At 39.5% G+C, this 19,747-nt stretch overlaps 1 protein-coding gene across 2 annotated transcripts in view; it reads left to right on the top strand.

Annotated features, from left to right (window-relative positions):
* ssh1a (slingshot protein phosphatase 1a) overlaps nucleotides 1-19,747 on the top strand; it is a 30,528-nt gene extending 10,781 nt beyond the window's left edge. For both annotated transcript variants that reach the window (XM_088335881.1, XM_088335882.1), the window contains 13 exons: nucleotides 4,695-4,795; nucleotides 5,788-5,852; nucleotides 8,368-8,489; nucleotides 8,610-8,678; nucleotides 8,773-8,838; nucleotides 10,399-10,593; nucleotides 10,728-10,821; nucleotides 10,894-11,022; nucleotides 11,113-11,159; nucleotides 11,245-11,391; nucleotides 12,402-12,602; nucleotides 14,458-15,160; nucleotides 16,218-19,747. In XM_088335881.1, the coding sequence (XP_088192007.1) occupies nucleotides 4,695-4,795; nucleotides 5,788-5,852; nucleotides 8,368-8,489; nucleotides 8,610-8,678; nucleotides 8,773-8,838; nucleotides 10,399-10,593; nucleotides 10,728-10,821; nucleotides 10,894-11,022; nucleotides 11,113-11,159; nucleotides 11,245-11,391; nucleotides 12,402-12,602; nucleotides 14,458-15,160; nucleotides 16,218-17,246 (2,968 nt within the window). In that variant the 3' untranslated portion in view covers nucleotides 17,247-19,747. The remainder of the gene's footprint in view (nucleotides 1-4,694; nucleotides 4,796-5,787; nucleotides 5,853-8,367; nucleotides 8,490-8,609; nucleotides 8,679-8,772; nucleotides 8,839-10,398; nucleotides 10,594-10,727; nucleotides 10,822-10,893; nucleotides 11,023-11,112; nucleotides 11,160-11,244; nucleotides 11,392-12,401; nucleotides 12,603-14,457; nucleotides 15,161-16,217) is intronic.

The raw sequence follows: 19,747 nt of genomic DNA, 5'->3' as shown, positions 1-19,747 counted from the left end.
TTCTACACAAAATACTCCATTATGACAATGTGAAAAAGTTTTTTTTTTTACTTTTTTTGAATTTATTAAAAATAGAAAACTAAGAAATCACATTTACATAAGTATTCACAGCCTTTGCTTAATACTTTGTTGATCCACCTTTGGCAGCAAATACAGCCTCAAGTCTTTTTGAATATGATCCCACAAGTTTAGCACACCTATCTTTAGGCAGTTTTGCCCATTCTTCTTTGCAATAAGTCTCAAGCTCAATCAGGTTGGATGGGAGACGTTTGTGCACAGCCATTTTCAGATCTCTCCAGAGATGTTCGATCGGATTCAAGTCTGGACTCCGGCTGGGCCACTCCAGGACATTCACGGAGTGGTTCTGAAGCCAATCTTTTGAGATCTTTGCTGTGTGCTTTGGTCGTTGTCCTGCTGAAAAATGAACCTTCGCCCCAGCCTGAGGTCAAGAGCGCTCTGGAGCAGGTTTTCATCCAGGATATCTCTATATATTGCTGCATTCATTTTTCCTTCTATCCTGACTAGTCTGCCAGTTCCTGCTGCTGAAAAACATCCCCACAGCATGATGCTGCCACCACCATGCTTCACTGTAGGGATGGTATTGGCCTGGTGATGAGCGGTGCCTGGTTTCCTCCAAACATGGCGCCTGGCATTCACACCAAAGAGTTCAATCTTTGTCTCATCAGACCAGAGAATTTTGTTTCTCATGGTCTGAGAGTCATTCAGGTGCTTTTTGGCAAATTCCAGACGGGCTTCCATGTTCCTTTTGCTAAGTAGTGGCTTTCGTCTGGCCACTCTACCATACAGGCCTGATTGGTGGATTGCTGCAGAGATGGTTGTCCTTCTGGAAGGCTCTCCTCTTTCTACAGAGGAACGCTGGAGCTCTGACAGAGTGGCCATCGAGTTCTTGGTCACCTCCCTGACTAAGGCCCTTCTTCCCCGATCGCTTAGTTTAGAAGGTCAGACAGCTCTAGGAAGAGTCCTGGTGGTTCCAAATGTCTTCCATTTACGAACAATGGAGGCCACTGTGCTCATTGGGACCTTCAAAGCAGCAGAATTTTTTCTGTATCCTTCCCCAGATTTGTGCCTCAAGACAATCCTGTCTCGCAGGTCTACAGACAGTTCTTTTGACTTCATGCTTGGTGTTTGTGCTCTGACATGCACACTCAACTGTGGGACCTTATATAGACAGGTGTGTGCCTTTCCAAATCATGTCCAATTAACTGAATTTACTGCAGGTGGACTCCAATTAAGCTGTAGAAAGATCTCACGGATGATCAGTAGAAAAAAGATGCACCTGAGCTCAATTTTGAGCTTCATGGCAAAGGCTGTGAATACTTATGTAAATGTGATTTCTTAGTTTTCTATTTTTAATAAATTAAAAAAAAGGAGTATTTTGTGTAGAATTTTGAGATAAGAGATTAAATTAATAGTCAAGTCAAGTCATTTTTATTTGTATAGCCCTTAATCACAATAAGTCTCTAAGGGCTTCAATACAATTTGGAATGAGGCTGTAACATAACAAAATGTGGAAAAAGTGAAGCGCTGTGAATACTTTACGGATGCACTGTATATTTACTTTGGAGCATGGCAAATAGTACGTTTAATGTTTTCGCCATGGCTAAAAACTCTGCCCGGTAATGTGTACAAGGCACGATTAGTTTTGTGCTAGAAATATTTGTGTGGGGGGGGGGGGGGGGGGGGTTTGTCTTGTTTTTTTCAATTGCTTTTTTTTTTTATTTTTTTTTTTTTTTTTAATCGACTTGGTCTTGAATTTGATTTTGAAGGGCATTAAAAAAAAGTCTTGAATTTAACTTGCCTTAAGTTGTAGGAACCCTTTTATTCTCATCTCATTAGCTGCACCGCTTATCCTCAGTAGGGTCGCAGGGATGCTGGAGCCCATCCCAGCAATCATCGGGCAGTGGACAGGGGACACCCTGAACTGGTTGCCAGCCAATCGCAGAACCCTGTTATTGTTTTTTTTTATTCTATTATTTCTTTTTCCCAATTACACTTCAGCATGGATTAATCTGAACGTGTCCTCCTGCAGGCCTACTCAAATTCTCAATGGCTTTTTTATTACAAGCAGTTATAACGTCAAGTTTGCTTAATGACCGTCTTTTTTTTCCTGAATTAATGGCAACTCTTTTTTTGAAAGTGTTCATGTCAGGGATTTCTTTTCCCCTTTGGACTTTTCAACTGACCTGAGATACAGTGTTCCTGTTGTCGAAAGGATGTCATAGCTTGCGTGCAAAGAAAGCAGGCGTTAGCCTTCCGCCAAGTATAAGGCTGAATGTGCTAATTTACGAAGAAGTGGAATGACTAAAGTCTGCCTGAAGGAATACCTTGTTGGATTTTTTTTTTAAATTCATTGATGTCATCTTTTTGACATCTCTTAAGCCAAACCTGAAAGACTGTTGTTTGTTTATTGGCAGGCGTGAAGAGTTAATTACTCCCAGTTGCTTGTATAATGAAACATGGAACTGTAATGTCAATCAGTTTTACTGCATAGGGCCAAACCAGATTTTTGAATTTTTCAAAAATGTTCATTTTGCTGGGGTACTAAAAGATCTGGATTTTTTTCCAATTGCATTTGCAGCTTTTAAATCTGCTTCCATTTGGAATAAATTGCTTAATCAAAGTATACTGATATGACGGACCTATTGTTAAGGTTTCCAAAGCCTCATTAAAGTAGAAACCAACCTAAAGGTTGTATTTACAGGGTTTTATGTGGGTGCTTGAAATCCTTGAAAATGCTTGATTTTGATGTTGTGATTTTAAAAGTGCTTAGATTTGGATGAAGGGCTTGTAAATGCTTGAAAATCTTGCCATGTTTCTTTTCAGTGTGACTCGATAGACAACTAACTGAATGAAGTAAAATAAAACAAGTCTGCTTAAAATGACGCCGACTCTCCAGTGGCTTCGCTTTGCCGTTGCAATTCTTCCCTCGCGTTCAACATCACCTAGCATCAGTTTGTTTGAGATTGTCCTATGAAGCGTCAGGTCACCTACAGGTCACGCCCAAAAGGATAGGTGCATGCTTGACCTTAACATGAAATATGTATTAGTGCGAACCTTACACATCAATTATGGACATTTATTATGGGTCATCCCAAAAAATTGAGGTAGCGTTTCTCAGCTGTGAATTGTAATGGGAAGAACTTCCTGCTACTAAAAACATAAGCTACATATTACTGTCATTTTACCCAACACACACGTGTGTGTGTGTGTGTGTGTGTGTGTATATATAGATATAGAGATAGATAGATAATATTTGTGTTAGGGAAAAACAAAAACCATGACTTTACTGTGACAGTACTGGAGAAAATTGGCTTTCAAAATACTGTAAGTGCTTGAATTTGGCCAGAAAACTACTCGTGTACTCCTAGAAAAATGAACTCATTCACATCCATTTTTTAAAAGTCAGCGGGGAAATGTCTAGCACAGAAAAGTAACCCTTTTGCCGCAAATAGGACTTTCGTTTGCGGATTGTGTCCACAGCTGTCAAATCTCAACCAATTAGCGCAGCAGTCATTATTAATTGAATTGGCATTAACATACACAGGAGTCCGACAAAAATCCTTATCCAAAAATGGTTGGAATCTTTCGAAAAAGTGATTTTGTCCGATTAAATATTTTAGTGTGGCAGCAGATGACTAATTATTGGGTATATTGTTCCTATCAGGTAGAAAACGGTGACGTCATATTGGGCTGTGTTCAGTCCGATAATTGTAGAGCCAAAGAATTATCATGTACTCTTCCTTGTTGGCATGTATAATTATTTTTTATGTTGTACTCTGAAATTTTTTCATACCAGTACGTCTTAACACAAGTATTCCATTGTACAAGTTTTGTTTGCAACAAAAAACTTGCTTGCTATACCTAAGAAAATTCAGTTTACGAGGAGTCACAGATGTTGCCACTAAAGACAGCTCAAACTGCCCACCGCTCGTGACTGCCAGCATCAGCTGTCCTGTATGCACATGCAAACTACTCCAGGCAAAACAATGAATGAATAAACGTGGGGCTCTAATAACATGTCTGTGTACATTCTTTTAAAGTTACAGTAACTTTAATTACAAGTGTCCAGTAATTGCTGCATATCAAGTCTCAATTTTATACCGGTCAACCCTCGCCAATTGCTCCCCTTATTAATGATTGCAAATACTTCTCAATAAACCTTACAAACACAATGCAGCACCTAATTACCCACAGCGAGACAGTTTTTGTTGAATACCGTGACATTTTTGAGAAATCGCCAATGATGTCATCTGCTACCAGTGACCGAGAGCATCTGGATTCAAGCTGAAATGGGCAAGATTAGAGCTCTTTTAAATTTGCATTTTCCTAGGTAAAAATTGCTATTCGGCATACAAAATTTGATTAGATAAATAAAGCGTAGAAAATACGGGAAAGATGTATAAGTTGACAGGTAGTAGTGGCTTGTATTTCAGAATTTACATTAAGTATTTTAACCGAGTTCCTCCGTCCTGATTACTTTCAGCACTCATGAGCTACGGTATAATAAAAAAGCCCTTTTGTAGTTGACAAATACAACAAACCAACACTGAAACGACAGATCTGAAAGGGGAGAGTCTGTTGTATCATCCAAGTTAAGATGGGAGAAATAAATGAACACTGCACTGTTTGATCTGTAGCATATCCTCATCAAATGTCTTATTTGTGTCTTCCAGCCTGAGTGAGAGCTTCTTTATGGTGAAAGGTGCTGCGCTCTTTCTTCAGCAAGGGAGCTCTCAGCAGGGACAAAAGGTGCATCCTCATCACAAACATGCAGGTGAGGGCCACACAAACATTCAACATTGGTTTGTTTCCTGATACAATCCAGTTTTTCAGACTTGGCAAGCTGTTTAGTGCTGCATGATTAAATCCTAATTATACATACCTGCACGAGCTGTTTAGTGCCTGAAGACAAGGCCAGTCTATGGTTTAGCCAGATATTACCGATATCATGTGCATAATAGGGACTCAAATAGATGCCATGTTCAAGATTTAAGTGAGACGGAGTTTAATGTAAGTAGTCCAAGTTTACGCCTTATCATGGGCATTAAATACTCTGGTTATTTGTTACATCTCAGTGCTGACACTATCGTGTACCGGTAGTCGCTATGACTTGTGATGAAGTCATGTACTGTGTGTCAGCCTTTTTTTAGTTAGATTTCAGAAGGAAATGGTTTGTTTCAGAACACACTAGTGCAAGCCATTTAACTTGTTTTTATATCGCCAAGTGTACCAGTTTCTTTTTTTACTTTCTTTTTTGGGGGTAATTTACTAAATTATTTCTTTGGTCAACCTGGTGCAAAAATACAATCTATATTTTCATTTTAGTCATTTAGATCGTTTAATCTTTTCAAGACCAAAAAAGGGACACCAAATACTTACATCTTGGATATTGCTGTTTTTTGAGGATTTTGAGTTGTTAAAAACCCTGTTGACAAGGGGCCATGAAAAAATTCAACCGTGTAATCCCAAACAGTCTTATTTGTTTGACTTTATGTGACTTTATGTTCATAATTTTTAAGTGGGTTTAAACCTGCTTTAAAAATATCTTTAGTCTTTGAAAACATTGTTGCAAAACATTACATTTGTATCATATTTCATTATTTTCATTATTATTATAATTATTATTATTATTTTATTAATTTTTTCAGTACTTATCCAGAGTAGATTGTATTTTGAAGTTTAGGCATCGAGTGCCAAGATGAGGGAATCCTTTTGGAAATGTTTGTCTTTTCTCTCACTGTCTGGCATTGTTGTCATTTTCTTAAGGGGACTTACCGCAGCATCTACAGGTGATGATAAACATTCTTCGCTCAGAAGATCGGATCAAACTGGTGAGATAATGAATTCAGCATAGGGCTGCACGATTTTTTTGAGAAAAAAAAAAACTAATAACCTGTATATCCATTTCGATGCAATTTTCGATTTAAAAAAAAGAGCATTTTCTGTGCTAGGTTTTTCTTTTGTGATTACGTAATCGTAGTAAGCAGTGTTTCCCACAGAATTTTGTGAGACCCTGCTGGGTGGACACTCTAGGGCAGGGGTCTTTTAAATGCAGCCCGGTGGCCAATTGTAGCCTGGAGGGTGATTGTTTGATGCCCCCCCACCGTAATATTAAAGTTTAAAGGGACAGTTGTATTATTTAGCGCTCCTCGTGGTAGAAAAAAATGATTCATTAAAAAGAACTAAATTGATATAAAAAGAATCCAAACTATACAAACTGATATAAACGTGCTCTTTTGAAAATACTCGTAGCTCGAGAAATATGCATTTGTTTTACGTAACATGCGCTAACTGTCATCCATCTTGCTGCTAAGGGTAAATAAAAACCTCATAAAGACTTGACAAGAAAATAGGAGGTAAAATTGTCTGTTTGGTCACTTTTAGTCTCTATAATTTGTATTCTGTGTTGCACTATTTTTTTGGTTGCACTACACAATCCAGCAACATCAATAGTTAAAAAATGCACATTGTCCTTGTAATGTAAATAAATTCCATGTAAATTAGGGATACATTTATACTTGTTCACATTAATTTATGTATGGTTTCACATTAATTCTTAATGTTTTTCTAGATTATATATTGCGTAGCAATTTAAAAAAAATATTAGAGAACAGTGAAATGTTTAATCAAAAGTTTTCTTGTGGAAAACCTGATTTGGCCCAGTTTCACTCGGAGACCTGCACCAGGGCAGTGCTAGGATTTAAATCAGCTATTTTAAAGCAATGGAGTGCTTTCGGCGCTGTGTTGTTCCTTTTTTGTTTTCCTTTTTTATTTATCTAGCATTTTTATCATATTTAAGATGATCCCGCTCTTAATTAAGGAAAAAAGAGTTTTGAAAATAATTTAAAAAAAAGATTTGGGGGTATTGGGTTGAAATTTGCGGGAGCTTGAGCACCCCCAATAACAGGCTGGTTACGCCCATGGGTAAACGCTTACTGTAGATTTAAAGAACGCGATCGGGATTGCGTCATTTAACGACTCCCCCACCCCACTCCTCCAGGGCACATAGGAGCATAGCGGCGAGACGGAACCATGTTTATTATCCAATCATTGATACGTAAACATGTTTAATTTACCAATAAACCAATTATAGCGAGTGAGAGGACGAAGAAAGCTAGCAAGCGAAAACACCTGCCATTTGCCCTATTGTATTGTGGTGTTCTCGTTGGCCAGTCCATCAAATAACAAACTATAAATCCTTGAAAAAAACTCAGGATCTGCACAATCTCACAAAGTCACATCGCAATATCAGTTCCATTTCGGTTAATCGTCCAGCCCTAATTCAGCATGTACAAAAATCCCCCGAACATTCACCAATCTTCAATTTTTCTAAAGATTATTGTTGTGTCATAAAATTTTCAAAATCAATCAGTGGAAGTGGAGTAAATAGGAAAAATAAAATGTTTTTATCAGTACAAAGTTGTTCTGTAACATTAATGGCATTATTGTGATATCACAAGATTAACGTCGGCACAATACTGAAAACAACACTTTTGGTAAGAAGGCCAGGTTGATTAAGATTTTTGCAGTTCCATGGTTAGGTAATATCCCATTTATGCAGTCTTCACACAACCACAATACTGTTGTAGTTTTTATCAATGCTTCGAGTTCCTCATCAATATCGTCAGCTACTTTTGCTTCGCCAAGCTTACCAGGATACTTTGATAATGATCACACTGGGTATTATTTATTGCAATATTATCCCATTGGTTCATTCAGATATTGTCATATAACTTGCACATTGTCAAAATGTTCATTTGTACATTTGAACTTTTAACATTGATATGCGGTGCGGTGTGTGAAATTTTGAAGGGGTAAAATTTCACAAATTTGGAATGATGTAACCTATCAATTTGAACTAAGCAAAGTACTTCTAAAATGTGTCAATACTCTTGATGCACCTCTTGTTCAGCAAAAGTCTACACTGATCCAGTACATGCCAGTGGTTTACCTGGCAACGGAAAATCTTTCTTATGCCATGTATTGTGTGATAAGAATGCAATACCTTTTTACTTTTTAATAAACGAGATCAAGAGCAGGTTTGAGCTACATGTTTTTGACATTGTGACCAAATTCTCAGTGGTTTTGCTTACTTGGTTGTAAACTTGCTATGAAAGAGACACATATTGTACGGCTTAGGCTGCTTTGAGACTCTTCGTGATTTAGGGCTATACAAATAAAAATGACTTGACTTGACTTGACTTATTGCCATGCAAGTATGCAATAAAACGTGCCGTTTTCTCTACAGAAGATTGTATTTGATTTAATTTTGCACAGCTATAAATATTGAGGGGTAAAACTGTAACCTAACTTTGAAACACTTGTGCATTGTGTATGTCTGAGTAGGCCGTGCGGCTTGAAAGTGCATGGTTGGATCGTGTGCGATACATGGTAGTTGTGTATACCAGTGGACGGCAGGACACAGAAGAAAACATCCTACTGGGAATCGACTTTAATAACAAAGACTGGTGAGAAGACAACTATGTGCTAATATCAATAACCCCCAAGTTGACTTGTGTGGCTTGTATTGTGTAGAAAATGAATGGCTAATTTGACTGTTTGAATTCATGTTATTCTGTTTTTGGCAGCAAAAGCTGTTCAATTGGCATGGTGCTGCCTCTGTGGAGTGACAGTAAAATCCATCTGGATGGAGATGGGTGAGTGCCACAGTAATGATTCTCTTTATATCAGCACTGTGAACGGTGGACTGCATCACATTCTAAAGTGTGCCCATCTTTTATTTCACCTTAGGGGCTTCACTGTGAATACGGCAGGGCGGACTCATGTCTTCAAACCTGTGTCGGTGCAAGCTATGTGGTGAGTAATTCTCTGTAGCCTCATTGGCCATCAGATGCATTTTCCTTTAATGACACAGTGCAACAAATCTTCTAACTGTATGTGCTAAACTTTTGCCAATTTGTCCTAGAAGTTCTTGTCTGACTCTAGAAGCTTGCCTCCTGCTGGAAAATGGAATTTTAGATGATGCTTGCGTTTAAATGTTAACAAAAATATTAACCGTATTTTTTGAATTTTTAAAATTTATTTTATTGAACATTTTATTTTTGACTTTTTTCACTGCTAGAATTTGCTGTGGTTAAATGCAACAGGTAATCGAATCCGGGTCACGTTTGTGAGAGCACCCACCAGTGTGGTAAACGACATACGAAAATCAATTAGATTTTATCTCATCATTACACTATTTTAATCCACAGTACAAGAGAAGACAATAAATTATATTTTTGTATTCTGAGCATTGTAGGTGACAAATGTTGAATACGAGCAGCCATGATTAAAATAATTTATTGACAACTGCTATCAACACAATAAACTACCGTTTTGAAACTATTTTAAGTGCAATATCCCTGTCTTAAGTGCAATAGTGTATTTAAGTGTGTAGTTTTTATATTAGATGTGAATACTTTCTATTAAAGGTGAATACTCTTTTTTTTCTATATATTATTCTTTATATTGTATAATATGCCAACTGGAATGCAACCCCAATATCCTTATTGCCACACAATGATAATAAAAGGTGATTCTGATTTAACTATGAACGTAATACCATAAAATATCATCATATTTACATTGTATTTAATGTTCTTTTAAATCTTATTTATCATCAGATCAACGTTATTTCCTTTGGCCTGCTTTTTTGGCCTTTTATTCAGGACGACCTCCTGTTTTCTCCATTCTCTAATATTCATCTCCAATACCCCATAGTGTGATAATCAGCTCAAACCTAATGCCTTTTCTCATTTCATATATATCACTGATGGCCCAGTGGTGGTCCGCGACCCTGGTTTGATTCCCGTTGCGTACAATGTTTTGTGATTGTGGTCAGGGATATTTTTTGACTGATCAATTATTGCACAAATAGTCAAGTCAAGTCATATTTATTTACTATTACAGGGGTGGCGAACAAGTTTGACACAAAGAGCCGAAATTTTTAACTGTGAGAGTCAAAGAGCCACACCACACACTGACCTGCCATGACAGACAGACACACACAAACACACACATTAAAAACATATTATTTCCCATAATACACTCCTCTCCTTACAATACAACAAGTATTATTCTTGTGTTGATTTCAAAAACTAAACATGAAACGAGGCAAAGAGCCACAGTATATAGAAAAAATGATGAGGCAAAGAGACGCATTCTTATTGCCCAAGAGCCGCATGCGCCTCTAGAGCTGCGTCTTCGCCACCCCTGTACTATTCTATACGACTGTAAAACCTCGTGTATCACACACACTCAAACGTTTTTTGTTTTTTTTAAAGTGGAAAAATATGTGCATCATACAAGAATAAAGTAGTTGATATTTTACGTGGGGCTGATGAAAACACACTTTCCGTTACCTTTTTGTCAAATTAGGTCAGCTCTCCAGGTGCTCCACAAGGCTTGCGAGCTGTCACGTCGATACAATTATTTCCCTGGAGGAATGGCCCTAACCTGGATGGGTTACTACGAAAGCTGCATAGCTTCGGAGCAGAGTTGCATCAATGAATGGAACACGATGAAGGACTTGGAATCAACACGTCCAGACTCGCCTACTATGTTTGTCGACAAGTCAGTCGTCATAAATTATACAAAAATCTAAATGTTGTGCAAGCGGACGCTGTTCAGGCGTGGTGTTTAATATGGAATTTGGGGGATTGTGTCATCTTGTATGTGTCAACGCATCAATAAGAATCTCTTGACAGGCCTTCAGAGAGAGAGAGGACAGAGTGCCTTATCAGAGCCAAACTTCGGAGCATCATGACCTGCCAGGACCTAGAAAACGTGACGTGCAAGCAGGTAAATATAAGCCTGCATCACTTGCTATTCCGTTGTAGGTTTTGATCACGAGTTTTTAATGACAATTGTTAGATCCGAACTGAGTTGGAGCAGCACATGAGTTGCAACCTGAAGGAATTCAAAGAGTTCATTGACAATGAAATGCTGTTGATTTTGGGCCAGATGGACAAAGCTACTCTTATCTTTGACCATGTCTACCTGGTAGGTCAGGGCTTTTTGAATCAACAAGTAGACTAAGAGGACTACAATAATATACTTCACCTCACCAAGATATTTTGTCTCTCTTTGAAGGGCTCTGAATGGAATGCATCAAATTTGGAAGAACTGCGTGAGACGGGGTAAGTTATTTGATATTGTAGCACGCAAAATGGATTGACATTATGATCTGAGTGTGAAAGTTAGACTTTTATCTCTCTTCCTCAGGGTGGGCTATATCCTCAATGTTACCAGGGAGATTGATAACTTTTTTCCAGGCACATTCAGTTATCACAACATACGTGTGTATGACGAAGAGGCCACCGACCTACTGGCTCACTGGAACGATACGTACAACTTTATTGTCAAAGCAAAGTGAGGTCCTTAGCCACTGTGTATGATAAGCTCTTCAATCATATACTCCATGCATTGTAGAATAGGGTTATCATAATAATCATTATAATATTATTATAATTATCATGGCTCATTTACAAATAATAGTTGTGTTTGCAAAGTATGCAAGATAACCATTTGTTCTTACTAATACAAATAACTGATAAAACCTTATTCTGGAGACCAATACTGATAACATTTTCTTTGGTTGCCTGCTTTATTTAATAAAATTCACAAATAATATTAAATCTACAAGAGAACCCAAAGAAATCATCAACTAGTTGCACTTCTTTGCCATTACGTAATTCGGTAATATTCATATCTCTGACACAATTTAATGAGCTCAGTGGCCACGTGCTGATGAAAAAGGTCAACTTCCAAAAATATAGTCCAGAAAATGGGATATTCAGATGACAGAAAGCATTAAAACACTGAATTATTTGACTTACTTATTTAGCAGTTTAAGATAGTCAAATTCTCCTGAAAACATCTATAGTTTAGAAATTTCACCCAAAAGGCAAATATCCAAAACATTTCAAGTAGTCGTGCATTGTATTCTGAAGATGTAATAGCAATATTGTGATAAACCAATACTAAAATTGCCACAATACATTGTTGGCAATATAATAAACAACACATCTGTTAAAAAACGAATCCATTGTGGAGTTGTACCACCTGCTGATGGCTAGTTTATTAAGTTAGTGTAATTTTATGAAGGACAGTTTTGCCTCTAAGGGTTATTAAACACATATATTCAACTTACCAGCAGATAGGCCTTCTCTCCCACAGCTAATACTATTATGACGACGACGTGACATACTAGCTTTTTATTTTATTTTTTATTTTTTATTATTTTTTTTACAATTTCTTAAAATTGCCAACCTACTCCTAACATTGTAATATTTTTTTATTTTTTTTAATCACTTCGTGACATTTTAATCCTTATAATGTACATTCAATTTTAACTGGTCATTTTAACTTTCTCCAAACAGAAAGAACTACTCAAAGTGTCTTGTTCACTGTAAGATGGGTGTCAGCCGATCTGCCTCCACTGTCATTGCGTACGCCATGAAAGAGTACGGCTGGTCACTAGAGAAGGCGTACAACTTTGTCAAGGAAAAGAGAAGCATCACACGACCCAATCCAAGTTTTATGAGACAGCTAGCAGAGTATGAGGGCATCCTTGATGCGAGGTATAGTGCATTTTGCTTTTTTTAAGGTTTAATAGCAGGTTCTTAAACATGCAAAATGGGGGGAAACAGTACATAGAGTGTATGTATTTTTCATCTGTATATTGCAAATATTTTTAGTGGGAATGCAGTTTGAAGACTTCATAGCTTGAGCTGCGACTTTATGAGAGGACCACTGGCACCCTAGCAAGCCAGTCGCCATATTGGTTTACGTGTTAATTAGTCGAAGAAGTTATGAGTGTTTTAAGCATAGTATTGGTAATTTTTGTTAAGTATGCCTAGGCGTTGTTGCAGATGGCCCCAGTAATCGTACAAAGCACGGGGAGCATCCAAAAAAGGGGCAAACTGGCAAAACAAAACCACTTTGAGAGCGGCCAACAGGGGGCTAACCGGTACCAATCAACAAAAGGCGGCTGCAGCCTCGGTGGAGAAAGAAAAGGCTGGCCGAGCAATGAACACGCAGTGAGGAGTCAGGTCAGGCTAACTGGCAATGGCTAATGGCGATACCTTTTAAGCTTTCCGGGAATAAACCAAGTAGGGCTGCACGATTAACCAAAATCTAATCTATATTGCAATGTGGGGAAGAGTGATCAAAACACTGCGTTTTTTTTAAGGATTTATAGTTCCAGTTTGCTCCCTTGATTATTATAGACTGGGAATTTACTGGGATGGCGTCGGATAGGAAAGCTAACAGCTAGGCTTACAACTTTTAAGGCACCACTGCTGAACGTGGCTAGTCACCAACGCCAGATCCATTACCCATGAAACGGACGACTTGGCACTGCCATTCATAGCAAATCTCTACATTTGTGATACTTGTGTTTTATTTATCACAGAGATCTTGCAGAAGTCACTAGTGTGTAGCTAGCCATCCACTCTCTGAATTGCTTTCTTACACTGAAAGTAATAGTCCTCCAATTCAGTTCTAATTGTATAAAGACCATTTACAGTGGCTTGCAAAACTATTTAATATATTTTTGCACACCCAATTTTTCGTTTTTTATTTGTTAAAAAAGTTTAAAATATCCAACAAAGTGTGTTTCACTTAATGATTGTGTCCCACTTATTGTTGATGCTTCACAAGAAATTAGTTTTATATCTTTATGTCTGAAGTCTTAAATATGGCAAAAGTTCACAAAATAGTTTCACAAGCCACTATATTTAATTGCAATTCTGTTTTGGTTTGTAAAACTTGCTCTGAGCCTATAAGGATGTCATCTTAAGTTAAGTTTATTTTTGACTATGTTTAAATTTTTCCAAAAAACAAAACAAGCGCAGAAATGCAGTCTTTTTTTAGATTAAAAATCGCCTTGAAATTGCAATAAAGGTCTGAAAAATCGCGTTTAGGTTTCTTTCCAAAATTGTGCAGCCCTAAAACCAAGGGACAAGGCAAAACCGGCGTTAATGCTAGGCTAGGTGGCCACAAACCACATTGTGGAAGAGAACAAAACAGGAAATCCCTCGGCAACCTCGACACTAACAGGAAGTCTGCCGGACAAAAGACCAACTGTGACACCCATGGCAAAAAACATACAAAAAGCCACAATCGCCCACCTTCGAGTAATTGCTGTTCACCCCAATGAGTGTCTGTTTCGGAGGTAGCTTCACATTTTGTGTTAATAGGATTCGCCCTTTAGAAAGTGTTGTGTTCCTTTAATGATGTCACAGCTGTATAGGAAACAAGCCAGATAGATCAACTTTGAGACTAAATTCCTTGAGTACCCTGCCGCGTAGAAATATTTTCTACATATTTCTATCTTCACATTATGTTTCTAATTGAAATACAAGAACATTCTGTTTGGGAATACCTTTAACTTCACCTTCATTAGACTGACTTATTGTTTGTATATCTATTCAGCAAACAGCGTCACAACAAGCTCTGGCATCCAGACTCAGACTGCGAGATGGCTGAGGGCCAGCAGTGTTCGGGCCAGTGCTTCGGTGAGGAAGAGGGGGACCACTTGACTCCAGAGCCCATCATGTCTCCCTGCTGTGAAGTGCTGCTGGATAAAGGCGCGGCATGTCCCTCATCTTGTCAAAAGGTAGCCCTGGAGATTGACCCCGCCTACAACAATTATTATTTTCGGAGGTTGTCTGACTCTGCGCTGGACAGCGAACCCTCGACCCCTGTGCGTGGGCCGCCTCTTCTCGGTATGGAGAAAGTCTTTATTGAAATTGAGGATGTGGAGCGAGACGCCCTGCTGGATGACGAGGCGTTTGATGGGCAGGAGGGTCTGGGGCTGCCCCATTTTGGGTCTACAGCTGAGGGCACTGCGGCCCAGACCTGCAACCGTGGGCCGGAGCCCCTCGAGGAGCTACGTCTGCGACTTGAGTTTAGCACCGTGGAAGAGGAAAATGAGGAAGATGTGCAAAAGGAAGAGGCGGACATGGAGGTCCTGATGCAGCCCGATGATGGAGGCGGTGGGGAAGAAAGTGGCGGAACCAGAGAAAGGCAAGACGTCGAAGTGGAAGGGGACGCAGACAGCAATGGCATGGACCTAGCAATCCTGAATGAAAACTCGAATAACAACAACCGCTGTACCTCTCACCAAACTCTCAATGTGAGTAGAAGTCATGTAGCAGCTTATGAGTTAATATTTTCCAGATAATGGAAGAACTTATTTTCTTTTCCCTGTTAAGCATTTGCACAAATTTGATTTTCCTTTTAGGAATTATTACAAATACCATTAGAAAATGATTAGATAATGAAGTCTATCAAACTGAATACAGTTAGAAAAATCGAGTCAAATAAGTAAAATAATCATCTTCTCATTCAGATTTTTTCTTCAATCACCAGCAGATAATTGTGCTCACTTAAATGTGGGGTGCATCGTTTGAGGTGTCCTTGAAAAAGGTTGAAAGTTAAATATTTTCTCTATCAGAATGTGCCCAACTGAGTTCAAAGAGCCTTTATGCTTTATTTTCCCCGTACCTATCTGTTTTCATCTTACTTTTTAGCAAAGCTGTCTGGGGGAGAACACATTAGGCTGAGGAAGGGGGTTGCTGGAGAGTGGCATCATTATTTCTCACTTGTTAGTGTAGCATGAAAATGGAAAAAGTAATAATCACAATACCTGATATCAGCCTTAAATACAGTTCCAACGCTATCCAAAACCCCATGAACGATGAAAAATGTTTTTTCGAGTGCTGCTAACAAATGCACGTACTCGCAAGTGGATCATAAACAAAGTGATAGAGGCTGCAATGATGACACGAGCAAGGAAATGGCAGCAGCAAGTAAAAAAAAAAAAACGTTCCAAATTCCGTACAGCTTATTTGAATTGTATTTTATTTAAAATATTATTTCCAGTACTTATCTACATAATTGTATATATGAATAGGCATATAATTCCTTATTATCGGTTCCCTACTCCTCCGGTTTTCCAGTAACTACTCATCGTGCTGTCCATTGAAAGCTAAAATGACTCCAAAATAAATACTTAAAAAATAAAATATAAAAAAATAAAATGAATGAGAGAGACTGTTCAGTGCAGCAGCTACAAGAGATTTTGTTAACATTGTTGAGTGTTTCTATTTCAGTCTTTTGGTCGTGTTTCATTTTCTATTTGGGCCTAAAATTTTCAATAGAGTGCCTCTAATGTCATAATCTTTTTTTAGGGCAAAGTTTCCACTCCTGCGGCTGATGTGGCTTTGTTTTCACTGAGGGATTTGAATTGCAAGCGAAAGGACGTTTCTCCAACCTGTGTTTCAGATCCTTGCCTTAATCTTAGTCCTCCTGAAGTCCCAAGTGCCCCATACCCGCTACTTTTTAAGGATCTCCAATGTTCGACCCCGTCACTGTCCGACTGTGCCAACAGTGCTCCCTTTGCTTCTGCAGTTCTTGCCAACGTCCCGCAGCAGCCAGGAGACCTGCCTGTCCTCGGAGTGCAAGACTGTGGCGATATGTTGCATGGAAACGGCGAGTGTGAGAATCGGCCATCTGTTAGCGCTTCAGAGGTTCTCCCTCAGCTGATGGAGTTGCACAAAAACACACCCGCCGTGGCTTGCCACCCGACACGGCAGCAGGAGCCCTTTGAAGAGCTGCAGAAGTCTGGCGTGGTTCGCCGCCAGGCCGAGAGACTGGAGAGACTTTCGGGTTTGACCCAAGAGAGCATGCATTCTTTGAAGCCTTTGCACGCATGTCAAATGCCCAAGAAGAACTTTCAGGACAAGGAGGAAGAGGTGATAAAAACCTCCACCCCGTGCCAAGTACGGTTGGAGCCCCTGGTGGTCCCCCTCACCAATGAAGCCTTGCTGGGGGTGGTCGGGTCCGGGATGCTCACCCCAACTTCTTCGCCACACAGCACCACTCTAACGCGCAGTTCCAGTAGCGATAGCTTGCGCAGCGTGCGGGGCAAGCCCGGCCTCGTGCGGCAGCGGGCGCAAGAGATCGAGACGCGAATGCGCCTGGCCGGCCTCACCATGTCGTCCCGCCTCAAACGCTCCAACTCGCTGGCCAAGTTGGACGGCCTCGACCTCTCCTCAGAGGACCTTTGCTCCGCTTGTTCTTCGGACGCAGGAACACTCCTGTTCCTCTCTCTGTCCCCGGAGCCGCAACACTGCGTGGACCTCGAGCTCCCTGCCCCCCAACCACGCAAAGACTTGCACACCCCAGAGGACCATCGGGTGGGGAAGCCCATAAGCTGACATGCATGGGGGTACTGAAGCACCCCCTTCATTTCTTACCAAGTAGCGCTGTGGGAAGTTGTACAGATTGTAGAAACAAAAAAGAGTATATAAAAAGCATTAACTTATTTGCCACATTGTTTGTCAAACTACCTTATTTTCCTCACTATAAGGTGCACCGGAGGCGCACCCCTAAAAAATGTATCATACGTCCTCTATTTTTCACATACTGGACTATAAGGCGCATGACATTGAGACTACAGTAAGTGGAACAGTGTGCATTCATGTATAACGGTTTGGCTCTTTATACACTTGTGGTATATATGAAAGCAGTCGAATGAGTGTCACTGAACAATTTGCATAACATTATATTCATCAGGAATCAAACCCGAGTGTTGGACACTCTGTGGACACTTTATCACTAGAGCACAAGTGATACATATGACATAAAGGCATTAAAGCGTACCTCTTTACTACACTCACAGTGCCAGAAACACTGATTTGCAGAATGCATTTAGTTATGCATTTTTGTATTTTAAACGGTCTCTCCTCCTTTCCTGTGCGTCAAAAACGTTGCAATTTAACATGTATACATACGTAAGAGGGGCAGCACGGCGGCGCATGGGTTAGCGCGTGTGCGGCACAGTTCTGAGGTCGTGGGAACCTCCTGCGTGGGTTCAAATCCAGCTCCCGGCCTTACTGTGCGGAGTTTGTATGTCCTCCCCGTGCTTGCGTGGGTTTCCTCCGGGCACTCCGGTTTCCTCCCACATTCCAAAGACATGCATTTCAGGTGAATTGGCCGGTTCAAATTGTCCCTAGGTGTGACTGAGCGCGTGAGTTGTCTGTCTCTGTGTGCCATGCAATTGGCTGGAAACCAGTTCAGGGTGTCCCCTGCCCACTGCCCGATGATTGCTGGGATGGGCTCCAGCACCCCCGCGACCCTACTGAGGATAAGCGGTGCAGCTGATGAGATGAGATGAGATAAGACATACGTAAAAGAGCTTGTATAGTTTCTTAGTTTTCTCTATTCACTCACATTCATTTCTGAAAAAGTGAAGATTGTTTAACCGATCAGAATGCACTGATCAATTTCTGGCACTGTGATTAAAAGTGGTGTGATAATGAGATAAGCTCTAATGCCTTTTCCTATGTCATTTGTACTCGTTAATAAAGTATCTGCCCCCTCGCAGCCACAACACTCCTCAAACCCCGGTGCGTACATAATATATTGCAATTTGGGCAAGCGATGATTATCAATTGATAAAACATTGCTCAAATAAGGTGTTATATCATAATGCCAAGTGTATTAATGCACATCTATAAACACTATTAATTTCTAATCTTATCCAACGTATTCTGCGGTGAATGTAAGGCGCACAAGTCATTTTTTTGGGGGGGGGATCAATTTTGGGGTTTCTAGGTCTGCCTTATAGTCTGGAAAACATGGTACTTTGACAGTGGAAGTCATTTTGCTAAATCTGTCGAGAGAAGCCATCAGTTCACCTCTGACGTGGTTGGGATCAACAAGTGCCTTTCGTTTAAGACAGTAGAGGTACCGTTTTAAGCAGAAGGATAAAAGGTTCAGTACCTTCAGTACACAGCCCCAAATACCTTACAGAAATCTGGTATTGCATCCATCTGCAGTTTTTTTTTATCAATCTGGTACAAAGTAACAGTATTCCTAATTGACAAAGCTGTCTGAAAGCATCGTTGTGAAAGTGTTTATTGTAGACTTGTTTACGACCCTCTTTTTTGAATTAGCTGCCATAGGCCTTCATGTTGATTTCGTGGAGAGCCGTGTTTTTTTTTTGCTCAAGTTGAGATGAGAGAAAAAATTGATGAGTGTTTAAATGTGAGCTTGAATTGAGTGATGGGAATGAAAAGTGGAGAAAGTTGAGCTAGTCACTGTCTTCAACAAACATCAGAATCATTTCTGAGGGTGTTGTTCTTTTGCACTGTATACTGGTACACAAGGAGCTATCTTCCAAAATGACATAATTTTTAACCACATCAGTCCTTTTGGTTACATTCGGAGAAAGCAGTGAGCAGCCATTCTTTTATGGCTCGAATTGTCTTTTTTTGTCATGCAAATCAAGAATTTCATATCAGATATGGTTCCTTTTCCATATTTTTTTAATAAGCTATGAAAAGAAAAAGTCATCATCAAGCATTGCCAACGAAAAAATTCATTATTTTCTAAATGTGAAAAACCAAAGCTCTGTGGCTGTCTCATCTAATTAAAGCTGTACAATATAATAATGTATTTAAATGCTGTCACGTCATTTTGCACATTTGGGAGGAACGGAAAAACCTTGAACTTCATTGGGCTTACTGCTGTTTGGCTTTGTGCTCATATCCACTTTTTAAAACAACGATCACATTCAGTTAAATCATCTTTTGTTTTTAATACTGAACAGTAACTTTTGTACTGTACATTGCTGTAGTTTTAATGCATATTGCACTTTTTATGTTTAATAATGTACTGTATGTGTCAATTATGAGAATAAACATGTTTTCCATGA

The sequence above is a fragment of the Urocampus carinirostris genome, chromosome 5, assembly GCF_059441175.1.
Source record: "Urocampus carinirostris isolate Australia breed hairy pipefish chromosome 5, RoL_Ucar_1.0, whole genome shotgun sequence".
NCBI lineage: Eukaryota > Metazoa > Chordata > Actinopteri > Syngnathiformes > Syngnathidae > Urocampus > Urocampus carinirostris.
Note: the sequence above shows the minus strand (reverse complement) of the source record. Positions and strands in the feature narration are given on the sequence as shown.